Source organism: Larus michahellis, chromosome 8 (assembly GCF_964199755.1).
Source record: "Larus michahellis chromosome 8, bLarMic1.1, whole genome shotgun sequence".
NCBI classification, from domain to species: Eukaryota; Metazoa; Chordata; class Aves; order Charadriiformes; family Laridae; genus Larus; species Larus michahellis.
Genome location: NC_133903.1, coordinates 18,062,145 through 18,082,977, shown reverse-complemented (window position 1 = coordinate 18,082,977; position 20,833 = coordinate 18,062,145). Strand labels below are relative to the sequence as shown.

The following is a 20,833-nucleotide window of genomic DNA, read 5'->3' as shown; positions in this document are numbered from 1 at the left end:
ACCTTCCTGCGCTGATGTGTCTTATGCTGTGTACCGTACCCATCCCTGCACGCTGTTCCCTGCTTGCCCCGGACCCCGTGAGCACGTGTCTCCTTCGGTGGTAGGTGGGGAGATCTCCTCCCGTGCATGGTGGCAAGATTAGTAGAGGGGCATGTCTTCATGATGAAGTGACAGGCTGAGAGAGTTGGGGGGGTTCAGCCTGGAGAAGAGAAGGCTCCGGGGAGACCTTGGAGCCCCTTCCAGTCCCTAATGGGGCTCCAGGAAAGCTGGGGAGGGACTCTGGATCAGGGAGGGCAGCCATGGGACGAGGGGGAGCAGTTTTACACTGCAAGAGGGGAGGTTGAGTTGAGATCTGAGGAAGAAATTGTTTGCTGTGAGGGTGGTGAGCCCCTGTCCCAGGTTGCCCAGAGAAGCTGTGGCTGCCCCATCCCTGGAGGTGTTCAAGGGCAGGTTGGAGGGGGCTTGGAGCAACGTGGTGTGGTGGGAGGTGTCCCTGCCCAGGGCAGGGGGTGGAATGAGATGATCTTTAAGGTCCCTTCCAATCCAGACCATTCTTGTGATTCTATGAAGTGGTCTCCTCCAGCTTGATGCCCCAAGCCAACCGCAGCTCCTCCAGCTGTGCTCATCTGCCCCTGAACTACTTTGTGTTTAGGATGTGTGAGTTCCATCCAGCAGTCCCCAGAGAGGAGGCTGCTCCTGCCAGGGGTGTGGGTGGGTACTGGACATCCAAAGCTCTTCGGGAACCCTCGTTTCTCCCAGCAAGCAGCAGCCTGCATGTGAGTGAGAGCAGAGAGCTCCTCCTTTGCTGTTGAGGGTGGTACCAGGTCCCAGCCTGTCTTAGTCAGCCCCCAGGCAGGGGAGCTCACTCAGCAGAGGGAAGAGAAGGGCTGGGACTTGCAGCTTCAATCCTAGAAGAAAGCCTCCTGCTATGTGGCTTCCTCTGGGCACAGCTTTTGAGGGATGTTTTTCCCTCAGGTATATGGCGTGTCTTCTCCTGGGCCAGCTGCTGGCCCAGCATCTTGATCAAGAGCTGTCTGGTGCGTGGGATGTCTGTGTTTTCATTCCTGGATCTTACCTGGAGCAAGGGAGTAGCTCAGAGGTGACTTTATTTATAGGCTGGGGGAGTGGAGGAGTTAATGAAGTGACAGAGTCTTGTCCCTGAGTCTGGGTGGCTGAGAACTAAGAGAGACCGGAAGACTCAGGCAGGAGCTGAGCTGGCTTGTGCCACATGGAGGAATAAATTAATAAGAAAAGGAGGATGGGGGATATCCCATCACGAGGAGGGGGCTCCTGCACGTGGGACCAACTGGGGCCAGTCTGCCTTACTGGCTTCCTCAGCGGGCTGGAGCAGCTCCAGGGACCTCTGTCTCGTCTTCCTGCTGCCTGCCAAAGGGAAGAGCTCGGGGAGGATCCTAGGAAAAGTTGATCCTGCAGCTTCCTAGATAGGTTGAAACACTTGGGCTAGTTGCTTTTTTTCTTTTTTTTTCTTTTTTTTTTTTTTTTTTTTTTCTCTCTTCAGAGCCAAAACCTACTTTGGAGCCAGAGGGAAGGAAAGGGGGTTGGGCAGCCCCAGATCCCCACCCTTCCTGCCTGTTTCGCTCTGGGTGGTGTGACAGAAGAGCTGGGGCCCAAAGGGTCAGACTGGTGGCGAGGAATAGGGTTTATCTGGAAGCATCCAGGCTGTCCTGGCAGCAGGAGGAACCTCCATGGGAAAGCTTTGCCATCCTGCACTCGCTCTAAGTGCCCGCTGCTCAGGGTGCCAGTGGGGCAATTTGAGGAAGGGTCTGCATCGCATCCGACAGATCAGGGCGAGTGGCTGTGAAGTGGCTTGGAGGTGGAAACATCAAATCTGGTTTTATTTTGGAAGCGATATTTTGGGAGCAGTTAAATAGTGTCGATTGAAACCCGGTAATTATTGCAGCTGCAAGGGGTGAAAAAACCAAAATCCAAACTCAGCATCTTGCTAAGGTGCTTAACTGTTAATTTCCATGAGCGAGATCCACCCTTCTCAAGACACTTCACACAATCTGTTCGCATTGTTGCTTCCTCTCGTGATTAGATAGGTGGAAGCAGCGCTTTATTAATTAGGAGGAAAATCCTGCTCCCTCCTGGCAAAGCAGAGCAGCTCTTGGCACTTTGCTCCCTTCCGCGGCTGAAGCCTCCCCGGTGGAGCACGGGCAATGTGCAGGGCATCTCCCTGCCCGGTGCGAGAAGCTCCTCAAAAATAAGGCTGTCTGCTTCCAGAGAGGCTTCGTTCTTTGTAGGCTTCTTTAACTGACCCCTTCCCTCGCTAGGGTGTAGTTTTCATTCTCACCTTTGCTTCTTGCAGGCTCTTCGTTTGCTTAGCATTGGCCAAAGGCGATTTCTGGCCCAGCGTGGCGAGCACGTACAGGCTTTGCATCCGGCTCTAACGCTGCCGCTCCTCCTGCTTTCGAACTGGTTCACCCTCTCCGCTCCTTGGGCCGACGTTCCCCCCTAAATATTGTTTATCGGCTGCTCTCACCTGGTGGCAGGGGTGACCCTGAAGAAAAGGATTTACTGCTTTGCCTGGAGAAATCCGATTTCACGCCACGCTTGCAGCCAAGCAGCCCACTTTGACCAGACAGTCTTGGAGATCGCTACGACTTAGCCGGGTTATCCTCCACCTATTTATAGATCCCTTCCTCTCCCCAGCTCCACCCACCCTGGGGTTTTACCGCACCGCTTTAAAACAAGACTCCCGGCCTCTCCTCTCCCCGGTGCAGACCTGGTGGAGGAGGATGGAGCAAGGCACGAGCACCACATTGGGAGCCAGCAGTAATGCGGGCAGCAGGCATGTCTCTCGCCTCTCGTGGTGAGCTAAAACTGGCGGTTCCGTGTGGAGGAGGAGGAAGCAAAGACGGGTGCTGCTTTTCCAGCTTGAGAATCAGCTGAGGAAGTGGTCTCGAACCAGCCTGTGGAATTGCTTTATTTGGCAGTTTAGCTCTGCTCAAGGCTATTAACTGACTGAGCATCCTGTCTTCTGTTTAGCCCAGCCTGCGGTGAGCTGCACGGGGCTGTGTTTCTACCCATCTTGCCTTTATTTATTTACTTTCTCGTGGTAGAACCCAAGTCTTGAAGTGAGAGACGGAGTCCGTTTTTCTAGCGGGTCTCGTAGTTGCAGCCCCCGCGCCTTTGCTGCCGCTGTGCTCGCTATGGGGGAGCCGTCAAGGGATGCGGCAGGAAAGGCAGAGAGGCCGTTGGTGTGGGACAACTGGTGTCTCCAGTTTGACTTAAGCTGGAGATACTTGGGAATACTCTTCCCCTCACATCACGTGGGTTTCATTTAGCCAGAAAATCAGATTAGTTACAAATTAACTGCTGGAATAGCAGGAAATGAGAGGGGAAGCGCCAGGGATCCATTTTGGCTGGATCTGCAAAAATCAGTGAAATCTTGCTGTTGGGCAGGTAGCGGGAAGCAAAGTGCGGAGATGCGATGGCTGACGCACAGCAGTTTGTCAAACCAATTAAAACGAGGAAATCGATGGAGGGAAAATTGTGTTCTTGGGCTTTTTTTTTTTTTTTTTTTCAGTTTTATTTTGTTAGTCGAGGCTTTGCAGGTTACAAAAAGACCACGGCAGAGCAGTTAACGTTCTCCAGCTAATGGCCTAATGCAGGCACGTTCCGGTATTAAGCTCGTAGCAAAACTGCACCTGCTCCTTGAGCAGCCGCATTTGAGAGTCTGTTATCTATCAAGGCCTTTCTTGATCCCTTAGAACAATCCTGGGATTGAAAAACTGTATTTTAGGAGTCTTTGTTTCAGCCTTTTTACTGCCCAAAGTAGTTTCTTCGCAAAGGTCTTTCTACGGTTCATTCATCTGTAAATCCTGGTGGGTAATTGAATAAGCTCAGCTGTGCTAATTTTTTCTTCTTCCTCCTTTCTTCTTTTTTGCTCTGTTAAATATTCCCTCAGTCCGTTCCTCCTGACACGCATCCAGATTGCCGTGCCTTTTTCCTTTAAGGAGAGACATGTGTAGCTTTAAACCTCTTTGAATACTAGAGGACACGGAGTGTTTCTGTGGTTTAACTGTGAGGATGCTCAAAGAGTAAATTCTGAAAAAGTAGGAAAGAGAGAAGGGAGAAAAGGAAGAACAGTCAAAGCCCCAAACCTGCTTCTGTGGGCAAGGGGATGCTCAGGATCAGCTAAAAATTGGTGTGAGCTGAAAGGAAGTACGTTATTGCACCGTCACAGAAAACATACTTGTGCAGATACCCAGTCTCTCTGCTTTCAGCTTTACTGTGGTGTTAGTGGGGAACGGGAAAAGAGGGATATTTTATTTTACGTACAAGAAAAATAAAATCTCACTGCATACAAGCCATCAAATTGTCCTCCTCATAGCCGAGGTAACTAAAAGCCTGGTGTGCCAGTCGGAGCCTGGAGCTTTCAGAATAACCTTTTTGTGTGTGTGTCATTCCCAAGGGCTGCTGGTTTGGGGTCCAAGGGAGACCTGCTTGTCCCCTTTTCTGCTGCTCTACTGTGGTGGCGAGGGCTTTCTGCTGGGCTCTGGTGTGCTCTCCTCCGCTGGTCAGGCTCTGCCCCAAGCCTGGGAACTCCAGGTGCTTAACTGGGGAGAGCCTCTTCTACAGCCCCCGTAACTCCCCGTCTCCAGGCAGCAAAAGCTGGATTCGGTGAAACGGCCCTTCCCATCCCAGTGAGTGCTGGGATGGGGGTCCTGGTCAGAGCATGTATTAATAGGCTGCTAAAAATGGAGGGTTGTTGCTTAAATCATACCTTATCTTTCTCTCTTTTTTTTTTTCTTTCCTTTTTTTCTCCCCTTTCTCTTTTGTTTGTTTTGTGTTTGTTTTTTTGTTTGTTTTTTTTTAACTCTTGATCAGAACCGACCTTCCTTTCTCCAGTGTGTTGGGATCTTTACAGCAGCCCATGCCGCAGCGCCTCGCCTGTTCCACCCGAACTGCCCGTGCCACTGGCTTGGACCTAACCTAGGATAAATCTCAGCGTGGCCGGGGGCGGGGGGGAACCATGGGGAGCTCTGCCTCATCGCTGGCCGCAGAGACGGAGTCGGACCATGGCTTCACTAGCACACCCTACCCGGGGCACCCAGCCGTGAGCTGGTATAGGAGTAGTCACAGTGGCCCCGTTTGGGAAAGTGCCCTTATAACGCGGCAGCATCAGCATTTACACCACCGGGTGCGAAGGTAAGGAGGAGGGGAAGGAGCCTGCTTACCTGCTTACCTCTCAGCTTGAATCCGGGATGGTGCGTTTGGGAAATAAGTTGCTTTGCATCCTATTGGGTGTCAGGTCCTTTCATTCAGAGGCTCAGTTCAATTCCTCCTGAAAGCTGGAGGCGAATTTCCACCGATTTGCGTGATGCCAAGCCATGTCCTTTTTACAGGGCTGCTGATGTCTCCTGCAGAATGGACTGCAGGATTCATCCCAGCTCTTCCTCACACACCTAAATTGGGAAGGTGGCTGCCTGGGAATGGGATCTCAGTTCCTTTAATGAGTTTGCCCTGTTCTTGTGGCTCCTCTTCTTTCCCACCGCCTCACTACACTGTAGGTGTCTGTCAGCCTGAAACCACGACAGTGTCACAGGCGGAGGATTGTCATTCCAGGTTGGGTGGTGATAAGTAGCAAGAATTTCTGAAGTCAAAAGAGCAAGAAAAGCTGTTTTCATGCAAAAGCAGTGAAATGCTTTTCAATACCAGATCCAGGGGAATGAAAGACACCAAAGCAGCGTTCCTCTGAAAAAGAGCTCAGTGTTTCCAGCCCTCTGTTTCTGTCCCTCCTTGATAAAATCAGCCCCTCAAATGTGTCTCTGAGGCATTGCCTCTGCCCCTTCCCCATCAGCCACTTGGCAGTGAGGAATTTTTCTTCATGTTGGAGGACTGGCGTCCTGCATTCAGTCTCTGACAGGTTGAGAGGTATGTCAAAAGCATCTAAAAATCCTCTGCCCGGGGGCTTGGCTACAGAGGCTGCCGTGTTTTGTGCTAATAATATTTGAGCCTTTGCCTAATGCCTGCTTTGTGTAGATTCCGGCCTGGTTGGGTGTTTGTACTTGCTTGAGTCTGTTTGGAGCCGCTAGTCTTTTAGGAATAGCTGCTTGCTTCTGAGTGTCCCCGAGCTGTTGTGGCTTTCCACTGGAGGCGTTTGCTGTGATGGCCATGTAGTATCTGTCGTGTAGTCCTCGTTTGGTTTTTTTTGTTGTACCTTTCTGCTGCCGCACATCCCAGCGAGGCTGCCTCAGGGTGTCTGGTGCACGACTCCGGGAGACCCCCGGGCAAACAACGTCCCGCTTTGCTCCTTTGTAGCCCTGTCTTGGGTTTCCTTGTTGAGCTGGTAACGGTGTGAAACCAATTAGCTGTTGTCTTTGCTCTCAGTCACGGACTCGAGTTCCTAGCAATGCCCAAGAGGCCTTTAAAAAGGCTGTTTTGTGCAGTTCACGGTGTCTGTTGCTGTGTGGACCAACCTTTGTGGCTGGCCCACGGTCCTGGTCGGTCATCTGTGCTGTGTAGGTTTGTCCCCTCTTGTTTAGAGGGATCCTGCCAACAGAGCTGAGTCCTTCCTGCGGGATTATTCCTTCCCCGCTGCTGGTTTGGCCTCTGTTGCCTTGAAGAGTTGGGGAAGGTGTGGGTGGCTCCCACCACGAGATGAATACCCCGGTGTGGCCGTATGCAGCCGGCGCTGGGGTTTAGGAGCTCCCAGTGCAAAGGTGGCACTGAAAAGGTTGTGTCTCTGCAGCCTCATGTTTGCCAGCTGAGACCCCTCGTGATTCTAAGTCTGTAGCTTGGAGAAGCTTGAGAAACCAAGTGAAATCTTGACATGTGGAAATAAATTTCCTGCAGAGCCAGCCTTCACGGTGGAGCGGATGTTGGGGCAAGAACAGGAACTGCCGGTCTCAGTGCAGATAAAGCCGGTGTCCTGTTAGGACAGGAGTGGTTTTTCTGATAATTATGTATTTCCCCTGCTAAAGGGAGAAGAGAACTCATCCTGGCTGAGTGCTGCATGGTTCCTGGAGACAGGAAAATCACTGGCCGTGATTTGCTGAGCAGTGAATTGCGTGGGAAGAACTCGCTTTAGGCAGCGATTATGGAAGTGGGTTCAAAAGACCTGCTGAGATCAGCCAGGCTGTCAGGCATCAAAGTACCCGCTGTTCCCATGGCGAGACGGGTGAAACAAGAGGGTGAAGAAGCAGCGGATGATTGATTTCCAGAGAGGAACAGATAAATATAGTCCTTTAAAAAATTAAGTAGATCAATAGAACAAGTCCAGGTAGGTAACCCTGCCTCTGAATATCCTCATCCCTGGAGTTGTGTTGGGTAGGAAGGAAGTGGAGTACTGGGGAGTCAATTTGAGGCTGGACAGGAGTTCTGGGATAGACTTTGCTTTTCCTGCTGATTTCCTGTCCCTGCCTGTGGCCGCCTTTGGAGCTGATAATGCTTTGGCCACTCTAGAGCGGCACAGAGCCAAGCCTGCTGTGCTCTGTCTCATGCCTCGGGGATGAACGCAGACCTCCCTTGGCAGGGAAACAGGGACGCGAGTACTTTCACGAGTGACTTTGGTCTGTACTTGGTGGGGGAATTCGGGGAGGCTTCCCTCATGGTTGGGTGGGAATAATCCATGCTGTTTGGCTTTTGAGATTCTAGAAGCTGAGAGGAGGCTGTGTTGTCTCCTGTGTTGTCTGGGTGAGGCTGGTGCTCTGGAGCTGCCTGTCTGCTGGAGACAGGTGGACAGGGAGGGAGAAGGAAAAAGGGCCTTAATGGCAGAAGCAGTAGTCTTGTGACATCCAGATTCGAGTCCCTGGTCTCTTCTGGGCCAGGCTGCACAGTCTCTTTCTATGTGTCAGCGTCGCACCTTTTAAACAGGAGCTCGTTCCTGCCTTCCCAAGCATGCCAGGAGGACATAGCTACTTGAAGACTGAAGGTACCGAGTGTTACGTGTGTGTTTGTTAGAGGGATCTTATTGCTGAAATCTCTGTTTAGGGCAAAGATGTTCCTTTCAAATACTTCCTTGGTAGCTGGGTGTAGCCAGAGAAATTCTGGCTTATTTACAGGTGCCCTTTGGTGGCTCCTTGCTCATAAGCTTAAAGGTGTTTGGCCTGGGCTGTTGTTGGATGAGAATGTTCAGCTGAGCCTCCAGACCCATCACGGCCGAGCTTCTTGCCATGACAAACCCTTCATGAAGCTGACAGCAGCAAAGTGCAGTGCCACAAGTCCAGGTGCTGGTGGTAGGACATATCTCCTACCACCAATTGCTGCTGCAGTTGAATCGTTTGGGAGGTGTGGGCTCATGGTTGCTTCTCCTGCTGCTGGAAGTGGTGGTGGCAGCTCTTCAGTGTCCGTCCTTCCATATCAGTAAGATGTTAGGAGGGAATTAGGGCACTGGACTGTCTCCCAGGTGAGATTTAAGGGAGCGTTTCTGGCTCACCTAGTCTTCATTCCTCAGCATTCATAAAGAGGGACAACAGGGTCCTGTCCTGGTCAAATTCTTGATGGGACCCAGAGAAGAACGGGATCTTGATGGGACCAGTAGAGAGATGGGTCTCTTCCCGGCTGGACCTGCTGGGTTCCTGTGGCCCTTCTGGTGAGGTCCCTGCCAGAGCTGAGCACGTGTTAGCACCAGGCTGGTGGGCCGGGAGGGTTCCTGGTTTGCAGAGCGCTTTGGAAGTCTTGTGAAAGGTTCATGGCACTGAGAATTGCTTGAGTTCACTCCGCTCAGGAGAGGCTTTTTGAAGAAAGCGTCGCAAGATCTGCGCGGCTGAATCGAAGCGTCTCTGCCCACCACTCAGTTTGGCTGATGCTGTCTGAGCTCTTTCCTTTGCCAGAGAATATGCATTTTCTGGGGTTTCCCGCAGCATTCTGCAAAGGCTTGGTATTTTTCTATAAAAGCCTCTTCAGAATGAAATACCTCTGGGCCTCAATGGTTATGCAGGGAGGATCAGACTATCTTTTTTTTTTTTTTTAAATGCTAAAAATATATAAATCTGTCTGCTTTTAGAGGGAAGCAAGGAGACTTGCTTTTGTTGTTGGCAGCTGGTGGGAGGGTGCTTGCTGAGCCCCCCCAGCTCTCCAGAACCATCACTTAATTCTGGAGAGAAACCCAGAGCGGGGCATCCGTGACCTCGGTGTTTGTGACCCCCGTGGCTTAAATGTGTGGGGGGAAAAAAAGCAAGTCAAAACCGCTGGGCAGCATCACCCAGTCCTGTCTCGGGGGCTTGGAGCCATCTTGAGGCTGGTGGAGATGTTAACAAGGGGACAGTGGCATACTGGTGGGTCGGAGGGGGGATGCGGTGGTGTGCAGCCCCTTCCCTCCCTCCTGTGTTGTGGCCCTTCACCTCCAAGCGCGGCGTAAGCAGAAGTGGCGTCTGGAGGATGTGTTTCTTCTTGGGGAAACCAAGGCCCAGAGGGGAAGTGAGACATCTGGGAAGAGACGGAGACCTTATAGCAACCTTCCAGTTCCTAAAGGGGACCTACAGGAGAGATGAGGAGGGCAGCCATGGGACGAGGGGGAACGGTTTTACACTGCAAGAGGGGAGACTGAGATGAGATCTGAGGAAGAAATTCTTGGCTGTGAGGGTGGTGAGCCCCTGTCCCAGGTTGCCCAGAGAAGCTGTGGCTGCCCCATCCCTGGAGGTGTTCAAGGACAGGCTGGAGGGGGCTTGGAGCAACCTGGTGTGGTGGGAGGTGTCCCTGCCCAGGGCAGGGGGTTGGCACTGGGTGGTCTTTAAGGTCCCTTCCAACCCAAACCGTTCTATGATTCTGTGAAAAGCTACTGGTACAGCACCAGGTGACGCTGCAGGGTTTCCCTGCTTCTGTTGCCTGTCATCGGATCTCAGGTCCGACATCAGCCTCAGGAGGTCTGGCAGCCTCGGTGGGCCAGTGTTGGTGCTCTTTGGAGTACAGTTACCATGACAGAGCTGGGGCTGGGGCTGTGGGTTGGGACAGGCACAGCTCCCTGGTTTTTATCAGCAATCCGCTTGATTTTGGGCGTGCTCAGAGAGTTGGTTTTGCACCTTGCAAGAATCACAGACTGGTTGAGGTTGGAAGGGACCTCTGGGGTTGAGCTGGTCCAACTCCCCTCCCAAGCCTCCATGCAAAGAACAGACACGTGTGTGGCTGTGGAAAAGCTGGGGATAACCAAATCTGCTCTGACTCTATATCCCCAGAGGAGGGATGAGGAGGGGAAAAAGGGACTACTCTTCCAAACCACAGGGGTACTAGCATCAGCTCCGATGCCTGTTCATCACACTGGAGTGGAGCTCGTGTTCCCCGGGTGCTGCAGTGAGGTGTATGCGTCCCCGTGTGGGTTGTGCTCCCTCTGGAAGTTGTTGTGGCGTGGAATCCCAGGAATCACCTGGGATTTGGTAGTGCAATGCTGCTGCAGGTTGTCGTGGATACCTGCTTGATGGGAACGTTGGGCTTGTAACTGTTTGCTCGCCAGTTCTCACCCAAGCATGCGGCAGCTGGAATGGTATCTTGCTCAAGAAAGTGTGCGGTGCCAAGGAGTTGGCAGCGTGGTGTGCTGTTTCAACCGCCTGAGGCTTCCAGTCCTGCCCGTCCGCTTTCCACGCTGGCTGCTCCAGCAGTCCGCACACTTACAAAGCCTCTTAGTTGTTTAAATTGAGACTATTTATAGCTCTGGAGCTGTGGAGAACTTGGAGGATGGTGCAGAGTAGCAGAGACCGAAGTTCTGGATAGGTACACAAACAAATTCTCCCTTTGCTCCCTGTCTGCCCCCCAGCCTTCCCCATCTGCACTTTCCACACGTGCAGATAACAGGGCAATCCTGCCCGCTCACCCTCTCCAAAGAAAGGGCAAAATCCAGGACACGGAGTCAATCGGAGCTCGTGTGCTCGTCTTACCCAGTGGGGCTGGCTAAAATCTGAACAGAAATGTCTGAAGCCCTTGCCTGGACCGTTGCTGTCACAGCATGGAGAGCACAGTGGACCTGTCCCTTCAATAGTGCCAACCCTAAGAAAGGAGAGCAGTGCCTTTGCCTGTTTTTGGGGCACTCCTGACACTGCAATAGCTGAGCACTCATGCTCCCAGGGATGTAGGTTCAGGTCCTTTTCCAAGCGCAGGCGTTGGGTAATTTTGCTTTGGTGCTCTCAGGACGCCACACTGCATGAATCATGGAATCACAAGAACGGTTTGGGTTGGAAGGGACCTTAAAGATCATCCAGTGCCAACCCCCTGCCCTGGGCAGGGACACCTCCCACCACACCAGGTTGCTCCAAGCCCTGTCCAGCCTGCCCTTGAACACCTCCAGGGATGGGGCAGCCACAGCTTCTCTGGGCAACCTGGGACAGGGGCTCACCACCCTCACAGCCAAGGATTTCTTCCTCAGATCTCATCTCAGTCTCCCCTCTTGCAGTGTAAAACCATTCCCCCTCGTCCCCTGGCTGCCCTCCCTGCTCCAGAGTCCCTCCCCAGCTTTCCTGGAGCCCCTTTAGGGACTGGAAGGGGCTCCAAGGTCTCCCTGGAGCCTTCTCTTCTCCAGGCTGAACCCCCCCAGCTCTCTCAGCCTGTCCTTACAGCAGAGGGGCTCCAGCCCTCCCAGCATCTCCAGGGCCTCCTCTGGCCCCGCTCCAACAGCTCCATGTCCTTCTTGTGCTGAGGAAAAAGAGGATGAAGAGAGTTAGCATCCAGCTTTGGCCGTACCTAGATCTGTGGCCCTCTCCTCTTCATCTCTTTTGGGAAGAGATCCTGAAGATGCAATTTTGCTGTGAAGGAAACAGGCCTCTTGTGCTCTGTGCAGTGGCAATGTGTGGTAGGAGGGCCTGGTAGAGCCCTTTGGTGCTCATTTTGTATCAGGCATGTTTCCAGATGCAGGTTTTGGGGGTGGGGTGGGAAAGGGATTGGTAGGTGGTGAATTTATTTTTGTTTTTTATTTTTTTTAAGAGCAGAGAAGAGTAAGAGGAGCAAGAGCAGGGATTTTTTCAGAGCAACCCTTCTGCATTGCTCCCCTGACTTTTTGTGGCTGCGGAGGCAGGAGCTTGGTCTAGTGTTGCATGGAAAATCACTTGCACCCCGGAGAGATGTCACACAAGTAGCCTGGGGCTGTGAAGCGGTCTCAGTCCTCCAGAAGGAGCTGATGGATGGATGCAGTGACAGCAGGAAGCTCAGGAGCCTGGCTGAGCTGCTGCAAGGAAGGAGAAAATGTAGGAAAGTGTATGTGTGTGGGTAATTTCTTCTTGATACTGGCCTAGGTTGCCCGGAGAAGCTGTGGCTGCCCCATCCCTGGAGGTGTTCAAGGGCAGGTTGGAGGGGGCTTGGAGCAACCTGGTGTGGTGGTAGGTGTCCCTGCCCAGGGCAGGGGGTTGGAACTAGATGGTCTTTAAGGTCTCTTCCAACCCAAACAATTCTGTGATTCTTTTCCCAGGGTCACGAAAAAGACCTCGGGTGGAAACTACAAGCCCACCTAACGTTGTGCAGCTTCTGTCCTGGAGGGAGATGGGTCTGCATTAACCTCATGCTCCTGCTGTTGTGGGCCATTGAGAGGGGGGTGAGGGCAAGAACCGCCTCCTGTTTTCTGCCCGTGGGGCAGGCAGGGAGCTCCTTGCCCCTCTGAGCTGTTCAGTGCTGCCCAGTTCCAGCCGTTTCTGTGTTCCTTCCAGCGCTCATTGCTTTCCTCCAAAATTATCAGGTACTAGTTGCTGCAAAAGGTACATGCTGGGATTTTTCTGATGGGTGACAGCTTGACACCAGTGGCTCTGGGCTCGTGTCTCCAACTAACGCGATTCAGAAATGGGGAAAAATGGGAGACACAGAGCTGCAGTCTCCCTTTGCTCGCCTCCACCCGCCGCTGCTGGCGGTGGCACTGAAAGGCTGCGTTGATGCCATCTCGGCTGGAGGCTGGTGCTTGTGCGTGGAGGAGACAGAGGGGAGCGCGTACCCACAAACCCTCTGCAGGCCTTTGTTCCCTCGGGTGAAACAGCCGCCCCCCCTGTGCGGGGCTGCCACAAACAGAAGGGCAGTTGTTTGGGGACACGGGGAGGGAAGATGAGCTGTGGTCTGACGCTGTTTGCATTTGGTGAGCTGGGGCTGCATCTGCCTGTCCCTGCCCAGGGATCCACAACCCGCCCGGGTAGCTGTGCTGTGTATCAGCCGCTCTCCTCAACAAAGTGCCCTGGGCTTTTATTTGAATTGGGTGCCTTCCCGTGCTTCTCGTCCTGCCGTGCCTGCCAGCCTTCCCGCTCTGCCTGGTGCTGGCAAGGCAGCCGTAACGCAGCCGGCAGCCCGTGCATCTCACAGCATCCCTGCCCGCAAGCATCACTGAATCCCTGCGAGGGGTAGGTGCTGAAGGTCACCGTGAGGAGGTGCGAAGAACTGATCTGAAGAGAAAGAAGCTGCTCCTGCGTTACAGATGGCATTTATGAGGCTGCAGCAGGACATTCAAACCAGAAGGAAAGTGGAAGTGAAGTGTGAACGCAGCCCCGCAGCCCTTCTGGATGGCGGTGGGACGATCAGCAGGAGAGCCGGGGCAGCACATGGGGTGAGGATGAGAGTTTGGGCTACGGGTGCTTGAAGGCTGCCAAGCTGGCAGCTTGCGGGGAGCCGGAGGGGCCTCGCCTGCCCTTGCCCAGAGCAGCGCAGAGCTCAGCTTTGGCTCCAGACGCGTGGGTTCCAGCCCCGCTGCTCCCAGCCCTCAGAGTGGTATCGCATCCGAGGGCTGGTAATTACGTAGAGCTGAGCTCCTGCATTTCACAGCATCACAGAATGGTGGGGGTTAGAAGGGACCTCTGGAGATCACCCAGTCCAACCCCCTGCCAGAGCAGGGTCACCCAGAGCAGGTTGCACAGGAACGCGTCCAGGTGGGATTTGAATGTCTTCAGAGACAGAGACTCCATCACCTCTCTGGGCAGCCTGTGCCAGGGCTCTGCCACCCTCAAAGGAAAGAAGTTTTTCCTCATGTTGAGGTGGAATTCCCTGTGTTCCAGTTTGTGCCCATTGCCCCTTGTCCTGTCACTGGGCGCCACTGAGAATAGAGCTTGGCCCCATTCTCCTGACACCCACCCTTTAGCTATTGATGAGATCCCCTCTCGGTCTTCTCCAGGCTGAACAGCCCCAGGTCTCTCAGCCTTTCCTCAGCACAGAGATGCTCCAGGCCCTTGATAATCTCTGTAGCCTCTGCTGTCCCCTCTCCAGCAGTTCCCTGTCCTTCTTAAACCGGGGAGCCCAAAACTGGACCCAGCACTGCGGATGTGGCCTCACCAGGGCAGAGCAGAGGGGGAGGATGACCTCCCTCCACCTGCTGGCCATGCTCTTCTTGATGCCCCCCAGGATGCCATTGGCCTTCTTGGCTCCAATCTGAAGTGCAGCAGATTGACTAGAGCAAAAGGAGATGTCGGGAGGCTGGTTCTTGCCACCTTGCAGGGTGGAGGGGACAGGGTGTCCGTGCACCCCAGCCTTCTGTAGCGTTCCCAGCTGTGAGTGGAGAGAAGGTGGACACAAGCAGGATGTTTCATCTTCCTGAAAACCTGATTTTAACCTGCATACCTTGGAAAAGTGAAACTATAGCTAGATAGGTAGGTAGGTAGATAGGTGGGTGTGTGTGTGTAGGTATGTATATGTATTTTTCCTCCTGTTTCCTTGGGCCGCCAAGGAATAGACACCTTTTATTCAGAGCCCTGGTGTTGGCTGCCACGTGCCCCATGGACTTCTCATCAGACCTGTGCCACCAACTGCAGCAAATGGGTCCTCTGTAACCTTCCCCGCTGAGGAGCTGAGGCTCCTCCTGCTGCCGTACCCCGCAGCTGGGGTGTCTGTCTGCGGGAGGGACAAATATGGAAACACTTGGTGCTTCTGAAATGTGGAAGAGATTTTTTTTGTTTGTTTTTTTTCAGGAGCTGCAGGCTTGCAGCCGGTGGCCCAGAATGGACTGATGACTGATGCTGTGCTGGTTTTGTGCCCAGCAGCCTCCATGGCACATGCAGCGACGTGTGTTGGGCACGTCATTGCTTTACACACCCCCCCGGAGCATCTCCTAGCAAAGCCTGGCTTGTTTTCCTTGGGTTGTCTTTTCCTACAGCAAATGTTTAGATGCTTTGCGTCCTTTGGACGTGCTGGGGTGGGCACCGCAGCCCCTGGCTCTCCCAGTGCCTGTGTTGGAGGGACTGTGGTGACGCGGTGGGGATGGCATGGCAGCTGACAGCCCCCATCTGTCTTGTGCAGCGTCTCAGCTTGCTGCAGGCGGGGCACGCGTGCTCTCCCTCTCCTCTGTCCCACCTCTGTAGGTTGACAGTGATGTCCTTCAGGTTGTCCTTGAGGAGCATGTGTGCTGAGGTTACCCAAGAGCTGCCGGTGACTTGAAGAGGTTCAGGAGCTTTAACTGAGGGCGGGAGCTGCCCTCCTTGGTAGAAAGGGCTGCGTTCTGCCGCGGGGAAGGGACACTGAGCTGTTAGAGGAGCCCCAGCATGGATTGCCGTGATGGCAGGATGCTTCTCTGTGACAAGTAGACACGTGAGGGTTAATTGCACGTGCTCAAGCCAGGAGCATCTTCTAAATTCCAGCTGTCAAAGCACTAACTTAAGTATGTGTCATCTTTACGAGGCAGTAAACAGTACTACAGTCTGAATTACCGAGTCCAGAGGCCTCCAGGGTACAGTATAACTCCTAGGGGCTTCCCTGGTAATTACTGCCTGACTAACTGCAGGAGAAGTCGGCCAGATGTGTTGCTGGCTCAGTTAAGGTGGCAGTAGCTCTAGAGCATGGGACATGAACAGAAGGAGCAGGTTGGGGTGCTGGATGGCCCTGTGGCTCAGCACAGCGTCGTTCTGCTCTGCTCCTGGCCCTTCCAGCCCCACATAACCCACCCAATCCTCCGAGGAGCCACAGAAACCCAACTCGGCCACCTGAATCTGAGGCCAAGCCTGGGTTCCTGCGTTGAACCTTTGTTTGATGGAGCGGTGGGATTCTGAAGTGGTGCAGAGCTCTCGGGTCCTCCTGGAGCTCCTTGGCTTGCCCACGGGTGATCTTCTGTGACATTGCAGCTGCCCTGGGCTGCCTCGAGGCGCTGCTCACTGCCATGTTGCATTGGGGACAGTGGGGCAGGAAGGTGCAGGAGAGGGTTTTGGGCTGGTGGGGATCACAGCATGCTGAAGGACTCTTCTCACTGGTGGCTGTCCCACAGAGGGCATAGGTCTGGATCGGCTCTGCACATCCAGGGTTATTTTATACGTGCACACTGGAACTGAGGATTGGCCCAGGGCTGTCCTGGAAGCCATCGGTGCAAGGAAATGAAAATGGCAAAAGGAAGCATTCACAGCCAAGCCACAGTAAGATCAGTGTGTTTTATCCCACTGAGCTTCTTGGGAACTGTTGATAATTGTCCCTTCTAAAGTTCAGGCACATGAGAAAGAGAAGTAAATGACCTTTATAGGTCAGCTGCACACACGCAAATGGATCCATTGCTGTTGGTGGGACTCAGCCTGTGCACTGGATCTCACCTTCTCTCATGTCCCTTGCAAGAAGGAACTGGGCTCTGTTGCTGGCTGGAGCCCCACGAGAAGGTACTTCGGTAGCAGGGCTTGAGAGCTCAGGGATGCCTGTGTTGGATTGGTATTTTGGACTCTCATTAAATTACCCTGTGGTGTTTTCTGTAATGAGATGTGAATCCTCGAGGCTGGCCTGTCTCTCTGTGTAAAGAGCAGGAACGCTGAGGTGGTGAAAGACCAGTCTCCTTGGATGTAATCCTGAATTTCCTCCATGGTTTCAGCAGCACGGGACAGAGCAGCTGGCTCAGGGTGGGGTGAGTTTCCCTGATGTCAAGAGGAAGCTGTTCCATTAAAGTTCCCTAAAGAGGTTTTGCTTTTGATTTTTTTGAAGGTCACGTATCAGCATCCAGTCCTGCAGAGCAGAGACAGGATTCCTTGAGAGCTGCAAGGCGCTCTGACCTTTCCTTGCCTTCTCCTCAGAGGAGGACTCCCCTCAGTGGGGGTCTCGGTGGGGGAATTCTGTGGCTCTTCGCACATGGAGGGATATTGATCCATGACTTCGGCCTTTTCCCTGCAGATCTGCTGTGTAGAGCTGGCAAGCTCCTGGAGGTACAGGCGGTAATTTAGCTCACCTCAGCAGGTAGGAATGGTGTTTAACCAGTGCTGGAATGAAAAGGTAGAAGGCAGGGGGTGACATTTGGGGTGAGGGTGTCCCTTCTCCTCTCCTCTGGAGCCTTGGTGGCTGCAGTGTGGAAGTTCTGGGATCAGCCACCAGCCTGTGGATGCCCTGGACCTTTCGTGCCATTCTCGGCCCTGCTGTATTTATTGAGCCCGACGCTTACGCTGCTGTGGATGGAGATGGATGGATTTCTATTAACCGTACCTTCCGTGTGCCCCCCTGTGATGCAAGCCCAGGCATTAGCATTGCAGGAACTGAAGGCTGGAGCGCAGCAGCTGGAAATGCGGAGTGATTTATTCAATGGAGATGTGAGAGATGGGAGCAGACAGCTTTGGATTTTGCTCCTGATCTGTTTCCCCTCCCTCCCATCTCTTTCGTTCTCTCTTTCTCTTCCCCCACCACTCTTCCAATTTTATTTTAACAGCACTACAAATTGCAGCGTAAATCTTAGCTGAGCAGCAATTCGGGTTGGTGGCCACCAGTAAATCTCCTCTTTCAGCCTCCTCCCCATGCGAGAGGGAAGTTGCACTGGGAGTAAGGTGAGTCCCAAGTGTGCCTGGTTTACAGTCCCATCAGGTTTTATCATAGAATGGTTTAGGTTTGAAGGGACCTTAAAGCCCACCCAGTGCCACCCCCTGCCCTGGGCAGGGACACCTCCCACCACACCAGGTTGCTCCAAGCCCCCTCCAACCTGCCCTTGAACACCTCCAGGGATGGGGCAGCCACAGCTTCTCTGGGCAACCTGGGACAGGGGCTCACCGCCATCACAGCAAAGAATTTCTGCCTGAGAGCTCATCTCAGTCTCCCCTCTTGCAGTGTAAAGCCATTCCCCCTCCTCCCCTGGCTGCCCTTCCTGATCCAGAGTCCCTCCCTAGCTTTCCTGGAGCCCCTTTAGGGACTGGAAGGGGCTCCAAGGTCTCCCCGGAGCCTTCTCTTCTCCAGGCTGAACCCCCCCAGCTCTCTCAGCCTGTCCTCACAGCAGAGGGACTCCAGCCCTCCCAGGATCTTTGTGGCCCCATTTTCCTGGCTTTTTCCAGTTACTGTAGCATGTTTAGCCTTAGTCCCACATCTCTTTAGTCCTGGGAAACAGGAAGATTCTTCTCCCACCACAGCCTCCAGTGCTAGCACCTGGTGTGTTGGAAATGGGTGTAAGGGATGCTATCATACATTGAAAATGCTGTTGTTCAGGTGTGTGACATCTAAAGTTGTTCCCTGTTCTGAAAGATAAAAGAAGGTGGTCTTCACCTGGATCTGTACTTCCAAAGTACCCTGCATACCCAGGTGCTCTTGTTTTGGGATGCGGAATGCATGTGTCCTTTGCAGGCTGTGCTGGGAAGAATGGCGGAGCATAGCCCTGTGTGGTGTGTGAAGGGCAATGTCTTTGCCATTTGATTCGCACAGGGGATCTATCTGCACGCTCCCACCCCAGGAGCCGTTTGTCCTGGCAAACGTGTTTCCTAGCTGCCCGTACTGTCTCCATGGATGTGTGCTCCATCTGTGTTTGTAGCCCTCCTTCCCCACCACGCTTGAGCTTGGCCACCCTGCATTGAGGCCAGGTATTACGAGGGTAGAATAAAAGTACAGACCGTGCCTTCGTCTGGAAGCTGGCTGTGAAGCTTCAAAGGCATTTTCCATCTTGGGTTCTTAAAACACGGCGCAAGTGTTGAAAGACGCCAGGATAGGTCTGCCTGATGTCAACGAGACTTGCTTTTTGTGTGATGTACCGGTGAGAAAACCAAGGTGCAAAGGGGACGGGCATCTGCTGCAGGAGTGTCTTAAAAACCAGGGAGGTTCTGGGGGTTTGGAGTAGCTGGGATTTTTGCGGAGGAGAAGCACAGTCCCTGTGTTGTCTAGGGACCGCAGGGCTCTGACTCCAGATGGCCACCTCGCCCTTGCCCCGCTCTGTTCTGCAGGGAGCACAGTCTCTTTTGAGGTAGACCACAGGCCCTCACTTAAAAAGAAATTCCTTAATTGGCTTAAAGACAGAGAAATGAAAACAACAAGTAGAGCTGCTTCTTCATCCAGCTTGCTTTCCTCTCCAGGGGTTGCTTTTGAAGTGATTGTTCAAACACACCTCAGGTGTGGGTAGCTAAATGGGGGGAATCAAGTATCCTTTGGTCCCCAGAGTCCACCCTCCTTGCTGAAGCTGTCCCAGCTCCTCAGATGAGAGAGCAACTTAATGAGTTCAGTTTCTTACTCCTTGCCTCGCCGCCTCCCCTCCCTGCTGAGAGCGGGGAAGTCTGTCTTGTAAAACATAACCGTAAAAATCAGCCCCATCGGTGCTTTCTTTCCTTCCCTTCCCGCTTCCTCAGGTTCGTAGCAGTGAAAGGGCTCCTTCTCTTTCCGTGCCTCCATGCTGAGATCTTCCTCCAAAGAGCAGCCTGTGCTCCGATTCTTCAGGGCCTGTTTCAAATGGGGCCTGGAGAGAGGTGATGAAGGCTTATTTGAAGGATCACCATGCCCAGGTCTCTGAGCTCCTCCAGTGGTACCACGGCTGCTTCTTCTTCACCTGGGGTGAAGGACATGTCAGCAGGTTTCTGGGACAGCTTTCCCTGTTGGGATCCTTTCCTACCCCAAAGAAACTGGGCTGCTGTGTTGCAGGATACCTTTTTTCAGCTGGGCTAACCCAACGCATGCGCAGAGCCTGCTGTGATGTGTTAGTGAAATTGGGGTAGTGGAGACACTCTCTAAGTAGCGTGTACTACCTACAGTACGTACTGTACTGTGTCCAGCTCTGGAGTCCTCAGCACAAGAAGGGCACGGAGCTGTTGGAGTGGGGCCAGGGGAGGCCCCAGAGATGCTGGGAGGGCTGGAGCCCCTCTGCTGTGAGGACAGGCTGAGAGAGCTGGGGGGGTTCAGCCTGGAGAAGAGAAGGCTCCGGGGAGACCTTGGAGCCCCTTCCAGTCCCTAAAGGGGCTCCAGGAAAGCTGGGGAGGGACTCTGGATCAGGGAGGGCAGCCAGGGGATGAGGGGGAATGGCTTTAAAGTGAAAGAGGGGAGACTGAGATGAGATCTGAGGATGAAATTGTTTGCTGTGAGGGTGGTGAGCCCCTGTCCCAGGTTGCCCAGAGAAGCTGTGGCTGCCCCATCCCTGGAGGTGTTCAAGGGCAGGTTGGAGGGGGCTTGGAGCAACGTGGTGTGGTGGGAGGTGTCCCTGCCCAGGGCAGGGGGTGGCACTGGGTGCTCTTTAAGGTCCCTTCCAACTCTAACCATTCTGTGATTCTATAAGCCATTCTGTGATTCTATAAGCCTTTTTGCACCTACCCCTGGGGTGCTTTCTAGATTGGAGGGAGCACGGAGCTCCCTGCCTGCCTCGGTCCTTACGTGCAGGCAGTGCTGGCCGTGCCCAGTCTGTCCTTAGCCAGGGCTCCCCAGGTTGTAGAGGGAGCAGCCACAGCTTGATCCAGCATGAATACTCTGCTTCCAAGGACCCTGTGTAGCTGCTTCAGCGCCTGGTTAGATCCTGTTTAACCTGATGTCTGGCTCTGGCCGTGTCCTGGAGATTGGACCGTCATCCTGTTCAGGGGGTGGCAGAAAGGGAACAGGAGTCCCGATGATCTCCTGGGCTGGTATAAATCTCCTCGCTAGCGCTGCAGGACCTAGTGTGATGTAGGTGAGGAGCTGAAAACTCATTCACAGCCCTTGGTCTGCTGTTTGCAGACAGAGGTGGTTCTCCGCTCCTCTGTGGCCAGGCGCTGGTGTCTGGGTGCTCAGAGGCGCTGGTAGCTCTCTGAATCCCAGG

At 53.6% G+C, this 20,833-nt stretch overlaps 1 protein-coding gene across 8 annotated transcripts in view; it reads left to right on the top strand.

The window, feature by feature from the left end:
- Positions 1-20,833, top strand: part of CAPN15 (calpain 15) — a 66,962-nt gene that overhangs the window by 12,451 nt on the left and 33,678 nt on the right. For 5 of the 8 annotated variants that reach the window (XM_074597476.1, XM_074597475.1, XM_074597473.1 and 2 more), the window contains one exon: positions 4,855-5,175. The exons of 1 other annotated variant lie outside the window; for it this stretch is intronic. In XM_074597476.1, coding sequence (XP_074453577.1) covers positions 5,000-5,175 — 176 coding nt within the window. In that variant the 5' untranslated portion in view covers positions 4,855-4,999. Of the gene's footprint in view, positions 1-2,329; positions 3,021-4,854; positions 5,176-13,418; positions 13,472-20,833 lie in introns of those variants that run through there. 2 more of the 8 variants (XM_074597474.1, XM_074597478.1) reach the window with 2 other exon arrangements.